General features: G+C 46.1%; 1 protein-coding gene across 4 annotated transcripts in view; it reads right to left on the bottom strand.

Moving 5' to 3' along the window:
- The window catches only part of VMP1 (vacuole membrane protein 1), a 59,367-nt gene that overhangs the window by 20,545 nt on the left and 17,933 nt on the right, over positions 1-20,889 (bottom strand). For all 4 annotated transcript variants that reach the window (XM_051809826.1, XM_051809824.1, XM_051809827.1 and 1 more), the window contains exons 7-8: positions 14,289-14,456; positions 9,823-9,954 (exon numbers count right to left, since the gene is read on the bottom strand). In XM_051809826.1, the coding sequence (XP_051665786.1) occupies positions 9,823-9,954; positions 14,289-14,456 (300 nt within the window). The remainder of the gene's footprint in view (positions 1-9,822; positions 9,955-14,288; positions 14,457-20,889) is intronic.

The raw sequence follows: 20,889 nt of genomic DNA, 5'->3' as shown, positions 1-20,889 counted from the left end.
ATATGAAAAAAGACAAAAGTTCAGCTACTTACAGGCACCACATTTTGCCCCCAAATTAAAGGATCTAGAGTGGCCTCTCAGCTAAATGTGATTCATTCTTTATAACATTTTAGCTCGCCGTGTTCCCTTCAGAGGTGGTTTGGTTTGGGGGGGTTTGGGAACACATTTCCTGTGAGCTCTGCAGCGCAGGCAGAGGGAGGTGAAGTGATTAAACATGACTTCACTGGGTTAATCATCACATCCCCACAACTGGGGGGGACAGAAGAGGCACAAAAGGTCGGGGGTGAAGGGCTGATTCACCAGGCTCGGCTCGGGGAGGGTGGGTTGGGATCTGCTCAGTTTGATCAGTTCATTGATCCCAACAAAAGCAAAAAAAAAAACAACAGCCCTCCCACACCTCCAAAATGAAGGGGACAGAGAAGAGAAATGACATGTTTTGCTGCAAAGTGGGATTTACCACAGTGTTCCTCCTCCAAAGGGGCCTTGTGGAGCAGGGACCTTCTATCCCTGGAAAAATGTCCTTCTTGACAGTGAATCTTAACTACACTTAACAGACAATCTTAACTGCAAGGCTTCATGCCACCCCTCTGTTTTCTTTGGTTTCCATTTATAATTTACTCTCTCTCTCTTCTTTCTCCCTCGGTGAAGTTGCACAAGCTCCTCTGCCTTCGAGTGAGGAACAAACTCCTCACCAGATTTGGACAAATCTCGAGACAAAAATGGACAAGCTCAAGACAAAAAACTATTTTAATCAATCAATTTCCCCCCTTTTCCCTCTGTAACACTGAGTTATTAATCAGGAAGCAGAACAGCCACTATTTGTTGTTCACAATGAAATTGTGAAGCCTCTTTTTTCCTCCTCTCCAAGAGCAGAGGTGGTTGATGGAGCTGCAGGGAGTGAGTTGATGGTATCAAGGAGATCTGAACAATCCCTACAGGAACAACCTTAACACTTCCCCAGAGATCTCTGCTCAAAAGCCTGCCCAGATTATGCCATGTAACAGTTTATTCTCCAACCTGGAGCTGCAATCAGATTTTAGGAGCATCAGGAAAGCCACGGCCCCCCACCACAAACCAGCTCAACCCCTGAAAGGCACGACCCAAACTTCCAGTGATTTGAGGCCTGAAAAAATCCTCTCCTTTTTTTTTTTTTTTTGCTGCTATAAATACCTCAAGTACTTTTGAGAAGAAGGGAAGGAATATTTGAGACTAAATTGCATCCCAAGTCCATCGTGTACATGTTCCCTACTCGTAAGATCACCCGGGGCCTTAACGTGGGATGGGGGGAAGTCAGTGATGCATTCATGGAACTGCTCCAGCAGGATATTCATCACCTGGCAGATGGTGCCCTGAACAAGTTAAAAATAAATTTCTGGAAGGCCTGGAAGGGGTTACAAAGGATTTGTTACTCTGAGAGAAAACAGGAGCATGGAGGAACATGGAGAAAATAACAAGGCAAATAGGGATCTGAAGGGAATGTGCTGCACCTCAGTGGTTCCCCACAACCCAGGAGGGCACTGGAGCTGCTGCAGAGATGGATGTTCATCCCAGGGCAGACCCCCCACTCCAAATGTGTGACTGGAATGTGATGAAGTGGACGTTCCCTTAAGGTCTGAGTATAATTTATATTACTGTTATAATGTTTTTCTTACTAGAAAAAGTTAAACCATCCAAATAATAAACTCAAGAGAACACTTTTCCCCCCCAAAGACTGAAGCCCACGTCCAAAGGCACCACCTCAGATTATCAAAATTATAGATTCCTTAACATTTAAAGAGCTGCCTACACAGACAGTGCCCCTCTTTATGTAAACATCTGAGTTATGTTAAAAATGAGCTGCTCAGTATTTTGTTACTTCTGGCTTTCTGTCCCAACACAATGGAATCAAACACAACTTATGGGAGAATGACCATTTGTGGTCAGGCAGTGGATTCCAGGATTTCAGAGGACTGGGAAGAATTATTAACTCGTTGGAATAATGGATTAACTGCAGAGGAGCAGCTCCACAGAAGTCAGGGAGCTCCCTGTGGGATGGGAGGGCCCAGCACACATCCCTGCAAAGAGGGGAGATCAGCAGGGATTTAAGGAGCAACACACCAACCTGGAGGGAAGGTGAGGAGAACAGGGATCAAATCCAGCAAACAGTTCACCCCTCAGTGACCATTTCACACAAGAAACCAAAGGTGACAGATCTCCCGAGGAAGGTACCAGCAGGAATATTCTGATTGTGGCTTATGATCTCCCAATCCATCAGCTCCAATGATTTCTGGCATCTGAATGTGTATGGGAAGGGCTCTGGATCCCTATTCCAGCTTTCTCCAAAGTAATTCCAGCTTTGGAATTACTAAAGAAAGGGCAAACTAAAAGAGGGTATTTCCACCCTGATGCCTGGAGAGCAGAGGGGGAGAGGGGTAAGGTTTAAACCTACTTCTCACTCAGGAATCTGGGAAAGAAAGGTCCTGTCTGGGAAACTGGGCTGCCAAAGGAGAAAGCTGGAGGAGGTTTTCAAGGATTGCTGGAAGCAGCCAAGGGAAGGTGGCAGAACTAAGCAAGAACTGAAATTAGATAAAAGAAAGGTATTTACACACAACAGGCACAGAACAGACATTCCAGATGCTAAGTTTGAGAAGGAAATAAGCTACACTCCACAAAAAGTCTGGGGTTTTCTGGGACATTAAATTCTGGAAAATCAATTGGTCATCTTTGGGACATCTGAGTTTGGAAACTCAGACCTATGAGGAACTGCAATTAGTCCTCGTGTCAGAAAAACTGAAGGTTTTCCATAGAAAACACAGTTCAACTCATTGTCCTCAGATTTTAAAAGTGGTGGTAGAAATGACAGACCTGAGGAGCCACAGGGCCCTGGGAGGAGCTGAATCCTCTGCCAGCCCTGTGGGAACAGAGCACAACAAAGTGTCCACCCCAACAGCAGGCTTTGCTTTCCCTGCTCATTTAATTTCAGCCTGTCTTGGAGCAAAGGTGTGAAAATTCCAAGAAATGGATCCACTCTATGGTAAGTTATGGTTCCTCCCCAAAAATTCAACCAGCTCCAGATCAATCCATCAGGAACTTCCAGGTATTAATTTCATTAACCATTTGTACCAGGGTAAGAACCATTTCATCTCCCTCTTCTTGTGGGAAGAACCAGCAAATGTTTCTTCATAACAAGCTCCATCTCAGGAGCTGCAGGCTCAAGGTTTTAGACTGTCACAGTCCAACACCCTGCTCAGCTTTGGAAGGGAAGTCCCCAAATTAACACACATTAGAGAGCTCAGTGGGTCTGTAACTCAAATTTAAGCCAGCATTTCCCACAGCCAGAACTGAAGCTCTCAGCCTTCTCCAGATAAAGCCCTTCTGCTTCATACTGTAAGAATAAAGAAATTCTGCAAAGAATAAGACACAATTAAAGGAAATGGCCTGAAGGAAGAGGAAGGAGCTTGTCCTTTCAGTCTTATCAGATGTGTCCTGCAGGGCAGAGGCCCCTGGAACCACATCCCCTGCCACCTCTGCTCCTCACACCGGGGCTGTGCAGCCACAACAGCAAGGTGTCCACTTGGACACTTGGTAGTTTTGCACAAAAACATGAAGGAAAACGATGTTTTCCCTTGGTAAAGCACTACTTTCTCTTCACACCTCGCAGGAGACCCGGCAGTGAGCAGGGACAGATGTCCCAGGGAGGTTGTGCAGCCCCTGGTCCTGAGGGCTCCCAGACCTGGCCTGACAATCCCTGAGGAACCTGAGCCTTGGACAAACGCTCTGAGCAAAAGGCTGGGGCTGGAAACTGCCTCAGGGCCCGCTCAAGATGAGTCTTCCTGTCATTCCAGAGTGGAGAGGGAGAGCCTCTGACCCCTCTGGTTCCCACAAGCAGCCCCTGAGCTCTGCAGCCTCTGCTCTCAGTCAGAGCTGGGCTGGCACTGCCTCCCAACCCCCCCTGAGCTGCTCTTTGATCCCAAAGCCACAGCTCTGCCAGTCTACTCACAGTAATTCCATTAAAATCCAATTAAAACCAATCAGGTCCTATTTTCAGGCAGTTTCAGATCCAGGTGTTGCAAGGAAGGGCTCCCAATCGGTGGAGTGAAGGAAGTTATTGCTTTGCTTCAGCCACCACCACCAAGAAAGGAAGGGATTTTTGCTAATCAAATGATTGACTTTTGATAACCAATTGACTTTTTCAATCTCTGACAAATCTGAGGAGGGCCATCAGCACTGGAAAAAAACCCACACTTTCTCCACAAGGAACTTAGAAATAAGTTAAGGATTAAAACCCACACACCAAAAAATCACTTGTAGAACAGAAGTGAGGAACTTCTTCCCCAGCTGACAAAGCCTCCAGCACACAAAAGTCTTCCCTGAGAGCCCCATGGGCAATTCTGAGCAAAGCTCTCCCTCAGAGGTTCCCAGACAGCTCCAAGTGCTCTGCATACCAGACTCTTGTACAACACAGATATTTAAACAGTGTCTGGAGCAGAGGGGGGGGAAGCAGCCATTTTTTTGGTTATGACACTCTAAGTCATTTCTATCAGTTATTGAAGGCTCTCCCTGGAAAAAATACTCTGAAGCAGCTTTTCTGACCCAGCTTTTGGTCATTTATTGGTCTTTCTCGGAATATTGGGGAGTGAAATATCAATCATTTAGGGCCTCGTTTTCCCCTTAGGAGCTTGTGTTGGGCATTCCCAACACACACAGAGCAGAGCATGCAAATCCAACTACCTGCTTCTCCACAGCCTCTGTGCAGCTTCCAAAATTTCCAGCACCCCCGGGGACATTATTTCTCATCTGTGTTGTTAGGTGAGAAATTTGTCACTGAAAAAAATTCTCCTGACCTAATACTGAGTGAAAATGTTGCAGAGTAATTTGGATTTCTTCCCTGCCTTTGATGATTTCTGATTTCTGCCCTTACACACCGAGTACCAGAATAACAGGGGGCTGTGTGAGTGTTTGAGGGAACAGACGTTGCCACAAAGAGGCATTTGGAGCAGAATGTCAGAAAGTCACCTCCAGCTCACCAGCAGAAATTAGTAATGCAACACCCACTGCTGGTTTTGCCTTATCTGAGCAGGTGTGCAAATGAACAGAACAATGCAGAGCCTCCCTTGCTCCTGCCAGTGCCCAGAGAGCTCCAGCCAGGAGCTGCCTCACACACGGGTTACTCACAGATTGTCTCCCCTCTGCCTCCATTAACTCTTTGCTACCTCTTTTCTCAGGAAGTCCTCTAGATGAAGTTCTCTTATTTAAAGCTGTCATTGACTCATTTCAAGACTTATCTTGACTCAGTAATTTTGTTACTCAGACTGTTCCCCTGTTACACTGCCCGTGAAAAACCCACCACACCTTATTAGTTCACTGTCACTTTGCCACCTCACTCCCAAGCACTCATAGAGAGTTTTTACAGTGAAGCTTCAAGGTTGGATTAGTTTTGAATTTCTATTTAATTACAGATTAAAGAGGTAAGATTAACTAATTAACAAATCCAGGCATCAAACAGGACTGGAGTGTGTGAGGACCAGTCTCCTGGTGACCACCCACCCATTAATTGTGCAGCACAATTAATGAAGAGGGGAAGCTGATGAGGAAAGGGGGTGACTGGAAGACTGAGCAAGAGGAATGATGAGGGGAATTTGATGTTCAGTTTAAATAAGTTAGTTCTGGGAAAGCAAAAAAAAAAAAAAAAAAAAGAAGTGGAGGTTTCCCAGTGATTGTACGTGACCCCTCCACTTCCATTTTTGTGATAAGTGCTTTATAAAAACCTCCTTGTGGTCTGCTTTAACTTCTTTTTTTCCTTGCACCAAATACCCTTAAATGTTGATTAAACCAGCCAGCAGCCAGAGAACCCCTTTCAAGCAGGAATTTATCAGAGAGGAGCTGTTAATTAAATCGAATCGGGGGAGAGATCCGTTTTTAATTTGGCCACCTTTTACACTGCTAATTAAATAAGATTTCACTTATTAGTCGAATCTAATCATTCCACGGGAGTGAAGTCACAGTGTCGTGTCAGAACACAGCGCTGGGCTCTCCCCACAGCCAGGGCTGGGTGTGGCAGGACTTTGTTCTGCCTCTGCAAAGAGAAACCCCACGTGAAGAGGTGGAAAAGCAATCCAGGCAAAGGCACCCGGGCTCTCAGGAGCGCTGGAAAGATGGGATTAACATGTGTCCAAGTGTCACTATCACAAAAGTTCATCAGTTTAACTCCTTGCAGGGCAGGAAGTCGTTCTCTGGAGCTCCTGACGCAACCACAGCAGTTGCAGCTCAGTTTAATACAAACCCTCTCGAGTCCACGTTGACAAATTCTTTAACAAGCCCTGTGGTTACAGGGAAGCTGGTTTCAGTCTGAGTCACTCCTGTTCAAACAGTTTACTGGAAATGGAGGGGAGGGGGAATTTTCAGAGAAGTCATGTGATGGCCAGACAAACCACAACCAGCAAAGGTTCAGTGGAGGCAAAAACAGGTCCCAGCAACAACTGACACCCAGAGTGCAGATGGCACCCAGTCATTTCCAAACCAGCCCTGCTGCAGCCCCGGCATCTCCATGGATTTAACCCCTTTCCAAGCCTCTGTTCTTCCAGAGGCAGGACATGGCTTGGAAAGTAAACAAACAGCAGTGGCTGATAGTAACACAGGCAACTAGAAAATATTTTTACGTGGAAATTTGGCTGCCCCGAGGCTGCACAGGAGCAAAGCCCGGTGTGTAAATCATTAGTCCTTAAAAATGTGCCACTTAATGAAGCCAAACACTTACAGTCATTAAGGGTTAGATATGCACAGAGATATCAGCACTTTCCCCTCTCAGCAAGGAGTACCAAGATACAGCAAGGCCCAGCACTGTCACCAGGCTCTAAAAAGCTTCATTGTCACCAGGAACCTCCCTCAGATTTAAGTGTTTCAGCGTGACAGAGAAACGATGGGAAAACTCAACAGTCAGCAAGTGTTCAACTGGTAAGAGAGTCCCTGCACACGTGTGTGGAGACAAAGGATGTGTGCACTGGCATTACCAATGTGCTGCCCCAGCACTGAGCAGGATTCACTTCCCCTAATTGAGAGGCTGCTGTGCTGGAGATACTCCCTGTGGCTAAAAGGGGAGCTCTGATAAAACACTCCCTGGCTCTGGAATTCCACTGGAAGAGAGTTAAAGGCGACAGAGATACTGTTTTAAACACTGGTGATTTTTAAATGCTGCCCTGAGTGCTCACAAATCAGAGGGAGCTGCTCCATGCTGGGCTCTCACTGTGTGTGAGGGGAAAGGGCCCAGAGTGCAAACCCACCCTCCATGTCCAGGGCAAAGCTATGAGGCAGGAGAAGCTCCAACACTCCCTTTTATGTAACTGGAACTCACTGGTGAGCACACACAGGGACACAGGGAAAGGAGAAGTGAGTGTTCTTTAAAATCAGGGGCTTTTTCTGAAGGGTGCTAATGGGAAGTACAAGACAGGCACACACGTCACCTGCAGGTCAAGGAGCTCTCTAAAAACCCAGCTCGAGGTCAGTCAGATCTGAGATTCAGGACAGAAAATCCATCAATAGACTCCCTAAAGTAACCAGCATTTTACTCTCTGTAACTCTGACTGGAGCACTGAACCTTTCTGCTGCTTAATCCTTTTTTGGTTGGTTTTTGGGGTTTTTTAAAGTGCCCAGCCAGCAGCACATTCCCCCTCACAGATCCTTCAGGCTGGATGTTACAGGCATGACCCATTCTCACCAGAGAAGATCCTCATCTGTTTCTCCAAACTACCATTGTTTTTGAGAAACAGCAGCCCAGGCTCTCTGAACAACACACACACACACACACACAGAGGGAATCACGTCAAACCATTTGGCTCTGCCTCATGGGCAAAGAGCAGCTCAGCTATTCTTCAAAATCCAACACCCATTCCCAGGCCTTTCCAAAAGCCTGGACAGAGCAAGACCTTTATGCTGAAAGAAGGCTCCTGTCGTTTGCCATCAAGCATTTGGAGCATCCCCCAGGGCACAGGACACTTGTCACATCCTGCCCCGTGTTTTCCCAAGCCCTGGGAAGAGTGGGAGAAGCCGATGGAGGTAATAAAAATCGGTAATGAGCAATTTAAAAACAGGCATCACCACGGGCTCGTGGGTGCAAATGACAGGACAAGCAGTGATAAGCTGTGCTGGAGATGGGGATTTGCAGAGGTCAGAGGAAAGGCAGGCCTGTCTCCCACAGACATCCAGCGAAAACACCAGCGAAGCCAAAAGCAAAAAAAGGAAGTCACATTAGCAAATGGAAAAAACTGAACTGTCAGTTTTATGAGCACAATGCAATTTAATCAGATTGTCAAAGCCTCACGCTAGAAGAGTTTATAGAAACCAAACCACAAGTGGAGTTTAAAAGATTGTTGGGGTTTTTTTTGGTGTTTTTTTTTTTCCTGGCCATCCATCCACAAAACAAGGCATTTCAATCCAAACCCGATTGCCAAGAAAAAATAAAATCAAAAGTAGTGGTAAATAACAGCATCATTTTTCTTCATTAATTCCACAAGGCCACTTGTTTACTCTGGGCAGTCAGTACAGCTATAGTTTGGCCTGGCCTGACAAAATGCTCTCTAGCAAAAAAATCTTCTGCCCAAGAATCTTACTGTGCGTTCTGGAAACCAGCTCTGGCTGCTCCCACCACTGCACACACATAGAATTTGCTGGGAGAGTTTCAGGAAACACAGACACTCCAGTCATGGGCTCCACTGGTTTCATTGTTGGGGTGTTTTGTTTTTTTTTACCACAACTCGATTTTTATGCAGTTGGGGATTTTATACACTCAGGGGTTACTTCACAGAGCAAAGATTGATGAGAGAGTAAAGAACAAAGCAGATGCTTTTTTCCCCCTGCTGCATCTTTAAAAAAAAGAGAAGAATTTACTATTTGTAAGAGCAGAAAAACCCTCTGGAACTTTCTAGGAGGGGGAGGCTCTCAGGAAACACAGGGTTTACTGTTAGAATTACTAGATTGCATTTAGTATTTCCAGACAAACCACTTTCATGGAAAAGCTTCATCCATCTTTTGAAGGAGAAAAAAAAATAAATATATATTTATCTCTTCCCCTGGCAGAAGAGTTCAGAGACATCAGTGCATATTAAATAGCATCTGCTGGTTTTTAACAGCAGTCTCATGACTTATTTCAACTTAGTGGCAGACAAAACAGGATAAGAAGGAAAAATACAGAGGAAAAATTCAGTGGCAAGGAGTACAAGGAAAAAATGCTTAATTTCTTCTAAAACAGCATCAGTAACTTGTGACCAGGATGCAAACTCCTGACCTGAAGGAAAAATTAGCCACTAATGCCTGACTGATGGAGAGCATCGATTGCAAACTTTGCTGAAACACTGAGAGTGTTTCACCCACCGAGGAGACGAAGGGCAGAGTGACAACAAGGGACTGGGAGCAGTTTGGGAGCATTTTCACATCAGGAGAAAAATTCCCCAGTCAAGTGTCATCTGGAAGGGATGAGCTGGGACTGAAAACCATCCCCTGGCCCAGGGAGGCTCTAAATGCAGCCCATCAGCCCTGACTGGGGCCGAGCAGCTCCTCTGCCCCCGGTTCCTCAGCCCACTGTCTCCCCACCTTCCCTCTGCTGCTCCTGGAAGTCTCAATAACTGCAGCACTCGTAGCAACTGTTGCTTCTGCTCCAACAAGCCCCATCCTTGTCCTGCCATCACCACAGGTCTCTCTCCCCAGTGCAGGATCTTTTCCCACCCCTGGGAAGTCCCTCGTGAGCTCACACCGAGTGATTTTCGGCCCGTTCTCGTTTAATTGGAAGGGGTTATTTACTCCATCTAGTTGCCCCGTGTTTTATTAATTATTGTTTTGCACTGTTCTTACTTGTGCAGTCTCTGCATGTTCCAGCATCTCCTCGAATTCCTGGTACTCCTCATCATCGGGTTCAGCACCGGAGAGCCGGGCTGCCCTCGCCATGAAGTAGGGGGGCAGCTCTCCAATGGCTGTGCCAGCACCCTGGGAAAAGAGGAATTCTCATTTATTTTCTCAAACAGAAAACATGTGGCATGCGCAGTCCTGTGAACATTTCAAATCACTACAACTGCCGGGACCAGCTGTTTGGAGAGGTTTGCTTTCATCCACCAGGAAAACTTCCCATGATTTCAAACATAACGCTGCTCCTCTGAATCCCCCTTTTTTCCTTGTTTAGCTCCTCTGAGGGCAGATCCCACATCCCTGACTCAGCAGGGCCCTGCAGTCTCACCCCACCACATGATCCCAGACACATTCTCCGGCATGTGACAGCCCTTGATCCTGAGTGGCCTCCAAAATAATCTGGGAGCTCCTCCCCAGTGCTGTCATGGAGTTTACTCGTCCAGTCATGAGACTCGGTGCAAGTGTTTATTAGAAAACAGGCTCGAGTTTTACTACAGCTGTGAGCAAGGAAAAAAGGTTAAGCAGAGCTTGATCTCGGGTTTTCCCTCTCCTTCAGACTTCGGAATAAGTGCAGCCAAGAGAAGCCCAGATGAAAGGATGGCTGCTTTTCACCACAGGAAAATTAGATTTGTTTTCTCAGGACATCAAATGACTCATTTCAATCCTGTGGGTAAAACGCAACTTTAGCTTAACCAAGGGGGAAAAAAAAAAAGCAAAGGGAGACAGCTAAGGCTGAACATATGGATAAACAGAGGCTAAGGAAACAGGAACTTGGAATTAAGTGGGGGTGGTTTAAATTTAGGGCAGGTAAGAGCCAATAGCTGGGCACTGGCTGGGGGTGTGCCAAGGCTCAGCTCCCCGCAGATGGATTTTCTCCCCGATAACAAACGCTTTTCTCTCCAGTGACAAATGCTTTTTTCTGCTCCTTCTGAAGCTTTTCAACTTCCTTTGTTCCTGCCCTGTGTGCAGCTGCAAGCAAGAATTCCAGCTGCTGTGCTGATTCCAAATCAACAGGTTGTGGTTTTAAAGAGAGCTGCCCGAGCTGTTAAAGCCCCAGTTTAGGCTCACAGAGTGCACGGCCTCGCGTGTTTGTGCCCTTGTTTTCCACAGCAGAAAGAAATTTAAACGGGTGCAACAAGCTGAACTTCATTAATCTGCATATTTCTGGCACGAGGGGGAGATAAGGCTGAAAACAGTAGCAACAACACTTCAGAAAAATTAACTTGAGGTTATGTTCTCAGGGTGATGCAAGAACAAAAAGTCACATTGCTCCTCCAGGCTCTGCCAATTTGCTTTGGCTTCGTTCTGTGAACTGAGGAAGAGGTTTGCATGTGTGTGTGTACTGGACATGAACTTGCTTTAAATTGGCTAAGTCACATGCTCATTATTACAAAACATTTCAGAAGTGCAGTAAAAAATCATATGATTTCATGTCTGCTGGAGATAGGTTCCTTCAGTGCCCCCCCCAAAAAAAAGCAGCAATTAAGGGATCCAAAGTATTTAACTGCTTTTGGTAACATTGGCTATTTTCACCATTTAACTCTGAATGCCAGTTTTACAGGGAGATTCCTTGGACTAACAACAAACTGGAAAGGCAAATGCTAATCAAAATTCTTTCACACAAATACATTCAGAAAAGGAAACTGGGAAATGACTCCACTAGAAAGAGTCTTTTAAACAGATTTGATCCTGCTCAGGACACAGGCTGCCTGTTCTGCTAATCCTGAGCAATTAAACACTTTTATTCTTTCCCCTTATTTCTTGTAAAAAAAAAAAAAAAAAAAAAAAGGCAAAACCCAAAAAGGCTGCAACACATTAAAAATATAGGGCACTATTGAATTCCTTGTCCCTGTGGGATGGGAGGCTGTGAAAATTTGCATTCACCTCTGAGACTGTTCCTGACAGTCCTTCTGCAGCCAGGGCTGGTGGAGCCAACTCAGAGTGATTGCAAAAAAGCATCATTTTCATTTCACCTCATAATTCCTCGGATGCAGAGATATCTGATCCCTGTAACACCCATTATCAGCACAAATGGCCAGCACTGACGTGCAAGGGACCAGCAAGGATTTTAACCTCTGGAAAACCCTGAGCCTGGCTGAAGTTGGCAGCAGCCACTGCTGCTTTTGTGCTCTGAGTCAAACCCCTCGTGCAGATAAACCCCCACGTTTCAGCCTCGCAGGATCCTCTGCCTGGGCAGCTTTGGTTTGTTTTATTTTATTTTAGTCCCCACTGGGACTGACCTGCTTTCAGCATCTCACAGCAGGACTGTATTGCTGCCACCCTCCTGCCTCCCTCCAAACACAAAGATTGGCCAGATTCCGCTCTGGAGCCTTTCAACAAAACTTCACAAGTCTACAGGAAACAGGCTGATCTCCACACACCCAATAATCCCTCAGCTTGTGCATTTATCCAGTATTTATCCCAGCTTCAGATCTCATTAGAAGTTGTTGGCTCCATTGAAAAGAAAAGAGATTTTCTGAGCTCGCTCAATCCCCCCCAGATTAGGAATTAAATTTAATATTCCAGAATCCAGTTTAAAAGCAAAAAATTAGTTAAATTCAATTTTTTATTTTTTTTTTCCCCCCAAAAAAATCAGCCTTTTCACTCTGTGGAATCCCCATGATTTTTCCTGCGTGAGTGGACGTTTAGTTTAAGAGTGACAGAATCAAAAAATAAGTTTCTCCAGCAGCTTCCATAAGAAGCGAACTGGAATTAGGACAAAAGAAACACGCTGGAAGAGGCAGCAGCAGTTGCCAACTTGATTTGGCTTACAGGAAATTAGTGAGCAATGTTTATGTACTCATGAAACATTCCAAGAAAGCATAACATCGCTCGAGACACCAGGGGTAGACAGAGGATGCTCCCAAGGGAAAAGCCAGTGGAGACAGAGTTCAGTGAGAAGGTAACTCACAGGGAATTCCAAAAGAAGACAAAAGGAAAGGGGGGGGAGAAGAGTGAAAAAGTGGGATACAAACATTCCAGGCCTGTCCTATTCCCTTGTCTTTCCCTCCTCTGATCCAGCTCAAGGAAGGCACTGGTTGTTCTCCCCGGGGGCTGCTCCGGCCCCGAGATTCCAGTGCCTGCAGCTCCATTAACTCATTTCTGAACGACTTCATTCTCCTCATAGCTCAGTTTTTACATGCTGGGGATTAAGCAATAAGATGTTTACCCTGAGCTGCATTTTTTTATTTTGCAACCCTAGAAACGTAATTGCAAATGCCATTTTTATTACTCTGGTTCTCCGTTAAACAAACTGCAGCACGGGGAGGGGGGGGGGAGAAAATAAAAAGAAATCTTCTACTTAGAGGCTTGTAAGTATTTGTATGTTTAGTTTCTTATCAAGGCAATTCTGTGCTCTTGTTAGAAGTGAAATTTAAGGTGTATTTTGCTTCTTGAGAGGGCTTTGAGTCCACTTTCTCTGTTACTATTTTGACTTTAATCTGTGAATTCAAACAACCCAACTGGAATTTTTGTAACTAACACAGCTGCTGAGAATTTAAAAAAGTTGTCATGACCAGTTGTCTTATATATTAAAGAATACAAGGGCAGATAGCAGATACTTTGTATTTTTAGAATTTCCTCCTCTCTGCATTTGAATTGGACAACCAAGAATTTAGGAATTAAATCATCAGCTGGAGCAGGAAGTCAGTAGCAAAATAAAGTTAATTTGGCATGTAGTTCCCAGCAGATGCATCTGTGTAAACTGCAATTCAAAATAATCCGTGTGGTAATGAAAAAAACATCTTATCTGACCAAAATCCTCCAAAAATTAAACTCCTGCAAGAAGCTGCAGAGAAAAATAAAAGAGAAAAATGGAAAGGAAGTTCCAGGGACAGCGTTTCCTAAGGCCCTGATTCACTCCAAGCTAACCTGCCTTTCCTGTTTTAAGTGCAAAGTTTGCCATGTGGAAACAGGCAGAGAAACAGAAATAAAATACATAAAAATGTGCAGTGTAACACTTTTTTCTTTAACCCAATCTATTGCTGCAAGCCAGAAAAACCATTTCAGCTGTGATTTTAGGGCCTGAATCCTTCCTATGAGCAACTGCAGCTTCACTGCACTCAGATAACTGGAATTATTCCTCGTTTAAGTGCAGGCAGGGAGAGCTGCCAGAACATCTGAGGGGCAGATCCCCTGTCAGAGACTCACCTTTATACCACCAGTGTTCAAGCACATGAGTTTTCTGCTGGCATTCAGCAGATAAAAGACATCCCAGCAATATCCCCCTCCTCCTCCTTGAAGGACATCAAAACCATCAGGGCTGGCAGGTTCACCAGGCAACTCTTCTCCCAGCACACCTCACCTCGGGCAGCAGAAGCTGCTGCCATTTTGCTAATTTAGGATGTTCTGTGCATTTCTGGACCCAGAATTCAGTGCATAAATGAAACCAGTGAAGTTTTCCACCCCAGCCTTACCCACATGCAGGCCTCCAGCCTGACTTTGGAGATGATGGCCCACAGGGAGATGGATCCCTGGGTGGTTCCCTCGTCGGGGCAGATGATTTGATCCGGGTAAGGAGGCTCTGGGAAGTTCACTGAGTTACACTCATAAGCAGCCAGAGTGACTGATGCTATGTGTGGACCCTGGAAAAAAACAGATAAGTCAATGGTACTTTATGTTATTTAGGATAAAAGTTAAAATTAAGCCCCCCCACATTCGTCCCTGATGCTAAAATACCTTTAAGGCTTCAACTCAGTGCTTCACCTTTTGGATACTGATAATGTTATATGTGTAAAGGGTTGAGATTTGATTTTTAGATCTGAAATATTTTATATTTATTTATATGTCTGAAGTGCAAAGTTGAACTGCTTTAAAAAAAAAAAAAAAAACTTCTTTTGATCCACTAAAAGGCTGAGGAGCCTTTCAGCTTCTGCCATGCCACTGGGTGAGGCTGCCAAGGAGGAATAAGAATAAGAGGCTCCCAGGTTTGTCATAAATGTACTTTACAATTTTAGGGAAGCTTCAACTCCCTTTTTGCATCTGTCCTTGATGACTCAAATAGAGAGATGTGATTTGTTTAGGTCTGACAAACCTGGGAACCTCTTTCTCCACCCAGTGCTGAAACTCAGGAAATTTAATCCCATTCCCTGCTTGTCCCCCCCCAGCCTGGCAGTTCCTGAGGGACAAACGAGTCATCCCCCTTCAATGACTGGTTTCACCTGCAGAAATGTGCAATAAACCCCTCCTGAACAGCATATTTGCACGGAGGAGATTCCTCCTGTTTGAGTTGTAAATGCCTATTCCTTCCCTCCCTCGAGAGCCAGAGTGAGGGGGCTGCCAAGGCAGTGAGAGCCAGGGTGGGAATCAAGAAATGTGGCTTTCAGTTCCACAAAATCTGGGAGACACCCCACAACACTCCAGCCAGCTGGGAGGGGACTCCGAGTTTCAGTTTTAGAATTGTAAAAAAAGGACAAATTTAATCACAATTATAGCAAGGCCCCGCTCCTTGTAAGGTTTTGGTGGTGCCATTACCAGCATTTCATCCCACAGTGCACTCAGGGAGGGTAAAGCAGATCCCAAAATCTCAGAAGAGCAACACAAAAATGCCCAACTGGAGCTGCTGCACGAGCTGCTTGCCCTGAGCAGCTTCTCCCATCATCCTGGAAATGGCTTAATGGCCCCAAGCCCCTCCTGTGGAGAGCTCTCCCAGTCTCAACAAATGTCTGCAGAGGGGAAAAATTTCACAAGAAGCAGCCAATGGAAAAAAAAGGCATTTCCCCAAACAGCTGTAAATGGCCAAGGAGCCACCTGAAGCCTCCGCCAACGGGCCATAATTCTTCCAGTGCAATGTAAACAGTCCTATAATGGAAAAAAGTTGGAGTTATGGAACCCACAGAAGCCACATTTTGACTGGAATGAGACACAAAGCCCCAGCGGTTCACTGGGAGCGATGAAGTGTGGGGTGTTGGACCCCGAGCCGAAGGGAAGCAGAACAACCCGTGCCCTCCCCTCCGTCCCGGGGGTCACACGGACACCATCCCACAGCTCAGAGCAACATCCCAACATCTGCTTCTGTTCCAGCTCAGCTCCCAGGGAGCAGGAGACTTCCCCAAAGCCCTGGTTACCAGGCACCCCCAAACAATGGCTGGCTGGGCAGGCACAGGGCGGGCGGAGGAGCGCGGGAGGGTTGCAGGGTGTTCCAGAATGGAGGTGCCACTTTGCTTGAGGTGTAACAGCAGCACTGGTTTAACTCTGAGGGGAACAGGGAACCAACCTCCAATGGGCTCCAGGTGCCACCTCTGGAAAACCCCTGACAGTATCCTCTCCTGTTTTCTCTGCACTCCTCCCTGTGCAGAGGGATTAATTCCCATACAGGTTTTTAATCCTCCTCACAAATAACGCCTCCTTCACCCTCTCCTCCTCCTCCCTGCAGGGCTGCAGGGTTTCACCTCTCAGTTTGTTTGAACACTTGGGAAATCCTCTAAGATGTTTCCCTTTGGGCTCTCCCTGTAGCTCTGCCTTTGAAAAGGGCATTTGCAGAACTCCCTCAAACCAAACTCCCTCAAACCCCATCAGGGCAGAGAACAAACACCAAGCCCGGGTGATTTCACTGACGAGCTCCTCGCCAAACCAGGAAGAGTCCCTGAAATCCAAGGCATGTAAAGTCCTGAATGCCATCTGCCTTTCCCTCACCCTCTCCCAATGACTTTTTTTCATTTTATATTGCACTAACAAGGGGCTAACAGGGAAGAGATTGAGAAACATTCTGCTGACTCGGGTGAGAAACATTCGCTCGCCACTGCTGACGACCAGAAGGAGCCTGTGGTCAGGCTGGAATGTGATGTGTTAGAAATATCTGTACAATTTACAAATCAAACCAGACAAGATCTGGTCGTGAAGATGAACTCAACATAAATCTGTTTTTTAGCAAGAGCAGTTGAGGGGAGTTTGGAGATCCCTCACGGCACAGCCCCGAGAAGGTAACCTCGAACTCTTGAACTCACGGGCCTTCAAAGGAGTCTCGTTCCAGTGATTGAAGGCACCCCAGTCAGAATGACACAGCTAATCCTCAGAAATACGTTACTTTAAATGCTCTTTTATGAAATTTCTAGAAGGTATAATCTTTTCATCTATAAATTATGCCTGGAAATTCATCCGCAGAAGGAGAAGGAGAAGGCACAGCCACATGTGAAAAAAATCAGGAGCTGCAATCCTTCAAAACATGCTGATCTCTGTAATTCTTACAACAGAAAGTCTTTACCATAAGGAAAAGTGGCTGAATATCCAATTAAAAATGAATCATATTTTCACATTATTAATCATTCTGTGCACCCAGACTGGGAAGTCAATTAAAGCTCTAAACAAGCCCCGTATCAAGTGTTGGTTTCTCACATGCCCCTTTCACAGCCTGCACAAGAACAACTACATCTAATTTTAACCTTTTATTTTGGAGGAAGATGTAATTTTAGAGTGGCTTTAATTTAGCAACATTTCTCAAAGAAAAGTGATATGTCTGCCAGCAAGAAAAATATGACACTGAACTCCTTGCTGAACTTAATGCACTAAAAATCTGTTTTCCTCTGCTTTTCACACTGGGTTCAAGACTCAGCCCTTCCACAGGGGGGGAACATGTCATGCTATATTTGATTAAGATATATTGGAAAAACAAAAGCTTGCTTCTCATGGGAAACATCCTGAGAGTGCTGCCCCAGGCCACGACTCATCCCATTCTTATCCATGAAGTCATTACACCTCTCCACAAAGTCACAGCACGGCCCAGCCTCGGGTTTATCTCCGACGGCAGCGCACGACTACCCACAAAGAAATCTGCTGGGTGATTAAGAGGGAAAAGCTTGGTCTGGAGGTGGCTGGTAAATATGTCCATCCAGTCTGTCTGGCTGTGTCGGGAGATTAAAATGTCTCATGATTTTCTCTGATGTCTGGTATGTGGGGCTGGCTGGAGGCGGGCGAAGGATCCCGTACCTGGAGCATCCTCGAGTGCCACAGACCCCACCGAGTGCTCAGGGCTGGCTGTACCAGACCAACACAACCATTTCAAGCCGTGGATTAATTTTACCACCACGTGGCTGTTGGTTTCTATTCCCCCTTCAGCCAGGCCTTGCCCCACAGCGCAGAGCTGGTGGAAATTCCAACCCGGCAGCCACAAGCTCTGAAAATGAGTGGACAAGAAGCAGGGGGAGCAGGCACGTGGTGCCACTGTCTGCTCACCAGGGCCACGGTGCTGCTCTGGGGAGAACATGAAAAGCAGATGCTTTGTAAGGCTGTGCCCACGCTGCTTTCTGTAGGAGCAGAGAGACCCGTGCAGGGCAAGGCACAACTGGAGGAATCCAAGTTTATCCTCCGGTGCTGACAGCAAACAAAAATAATCTGTCAGTATTCTCTCCTTGCCCTTCCCCAGCCACCCAGCTTACTAGCTCTGAGGAATAGTCACAACATCCATTCAAACTGACACTGCCAGTGATGACTGGCTTTAATGTCTCCAATTAGAGGTCGCTTTGCATAATTATCGTTATGTCCAACCTGCTCAAGGAAGTAGTGACACAAATAAGGATAAAGTTCAGGCTGTGCATTAAAAAAAAAAAAAAAGCAGAAACTCCAAGGCAGCAAATGGGGAGAAAGCACAATGTGCCCTCCTGGCAGAGATGTGAGACACAGAACCGGCAGGAGGAAGTGGGGAGCAGATAAGGAAAACACGGCGTCAGCACCTCAAAGGTAAAGTCCATCAACCTTCAGGAGGAAGAAAAGGCTGCAACCACCATCCTAATTAACTCCTCCACTATCCTCCTGCCTCCTCAGCCTGTGCAAGTTCAGGTCACTGCAGCTGGCTCAGCACAGCTTAAATATTACTGTGACATCAGTATTTTGTGGCCATCCGAGAAGTCCAGGGCAGCTCTGCCTGTGCAGACAGAGACACCTCACATGAGCTGTGTTTTGCCACAGTTCCAGCTTTAGATAAGCCCTCCAGACTCTGCCCTACGCCCTGGAAGCCGTTTATGGACCTCCCAGTCACCCCAGTCGGGCTCTGAGTCACGAGCTCTGGCAGTTCTCAGAGGGGCACTGGAGGAGGTTTTTGCTTCCAGCTGCTCCACAGTCCCTGAGCTGAGCCCACAACTGGCCATATCTGCTTGGCTTGTGCCCACAGAACCTAAACCACCCTCAGCTTCAGCTCCTGTTAAGGTTCAGGGCTCAGCTCATCTCCCAGACTGAGCTGCACCACTCACAAGGGCTGTTTTTGCAAAGCCTGACCTAAACCAGCAGTGCTGGTTTTACTCTCTGCAGGTATCTCGGGTGTCTGACACATCCACGGGAGCACTGAGAGGGACCAAGACTCTACATCAACATTTTACTCCTTGAAAATGCCACTTTTCAGCTCAGATTTTTAAAGTGCAAGCAAGCCACCAGAAGGTTTAAGAGACACCCAGGTCACACAACTAATCCAGCAGCAGTGAGTGCCCAGTTTAGTTCCCCAGACCCCTCCAGTCCAGCAGTGCATTATTAATACCAGTGCTGCAGTTCCAAGCCCAGGTGAGCTGCAAGCAGGAGTTCCTGTCGAGAGAGCCAGCAAAAGTGACTTTTTTTTTTAAACTTATATCTTGATTCAAGTATTCCAGGATATTTCAGTTCATTGTAGAAAGCTTAGAACAGCTGGAGGAAGGAAAGGCACAAAGGAAACAACTGACAGATTAAGAGTCACAAACAACCCCCACACAAACAGGCTCCATTTCAACTTATTTTGGACTTCATTTCTGTCTTTCTGCACCCTCCATGTATTTTTCTCTCCACTGCCTGAGCAGTTCAATAGCAGTAATCTGAGCACAGATATTAGACCAAACCACTTATTTCCTTTGTTTTAGGCTTGCAAGCTGCCATGTGAATTGGAGAGCAGGAAGGACTGGGAATGAACACCTCACTTCACACAAAGAATTCAGGGCTGGGAAGGGGGAGCAGTGCTGCACCTCCCACCTGGCTGAGGCAGCTCAGCTTTTGTTTCTCACTTTTTCCTTTGCACACAGAACCCTTTGGTTTTTCTGGGTTACAGCAGTTTGGAATGGTCCACATGGAAAGAGCAAAACCTCTCCTGAAGCTGATAATCTCTATGAAAATACTCCTGTATTAAAGTCACAAGTAAATAGAGGAAAAAAAAATGAGAGGAATTTCTGTGGATTTCCAAATTATTCTGTCCACTTCATAGAAGTGGAGCAAACCCTGCTTTGTGAGCTTTTCTTTTTAGAGGGACTTAAGTAATTTTATCATGAGAGTCCTTACAAGCTCAGCTCCTGGAACCAGAGAACTAAAAGGAACTAAGTTTGATTTGAAAAACTTTTTAAGTAGTCCTGGCAGGAAACAGTTTATTTGTGTGGGTTTGTTTTTCTTATAATTATTTACACCAAAACAATTTTTTTTCCCCCAGGATAATGGACTCATTATTGCACAAGTGTCTGGAGTTTAAATCTTCAAATTCTAACCTAAACCAGTTTGGGCAGGGCCAAAACACGACTCGTTTCAGCTGCAAACGACAACTTTTGAGGCCAGAATGTGACCCCTCAAGGCCAAACCCAGAACCGATTCAGAAGGAAAGTGAGACACCGAGGCCTGAGGCCCAGCTAAACCCAGCTCTGTAAGGCCAGTGCCTTTCTGACTCACTGCTCCTTCAGGGCACATTTCTGTTCTGAAACCTTTGCTGTGCTCTCTCCCACCCCAATACGAAGTAGTGGCTTTTAGTGACAAAGCCTCGTGTTCCAGCTGTGGGGGCCTCGGCACACGAACCATTCCCGTTGTCCCTCCAGTTTCCTGTTTGCTCACCCACGGCCCTGCCACGGCACAAACCCCTGCAGCATTGCCCCACTTGGCTCTAGAGCAGCAGCAGCAGCAGAGATCCACATTTAAGGACCAAAACCACAAACAATCCAAGAGCCAGAGCTCGCTCTGCGCTCTTGACCGGTGAGGAATTCGCTTCCATTCATCCCGTCCCAGGCTGGAACATCCACACACAGAGGGGATGGGACTGAGCGATAACCACTCGCTCTGAGCTCATTTTGCCTCGGCCACATCTTT

This window comes from Manacus candei, unplaced genomic scaffold (assembly GCF_025592945.1).
Source record: "Manacus candei isolate 608988 ecotype Guabito, Panama unplaced genomic scaffold, ASM2559294v1 h1tg000076l, whole genome shotgun sequence".
NCBI lineage: Eukaryota > Metazoa > Chordata > Aves > Passeriformes > Pipridae > Manacus > Manacus candei.
Note: the sequence above shows the minus strand (reverse complement) of the source record. Positions and strands in the feature narration are given on the sequence as shown.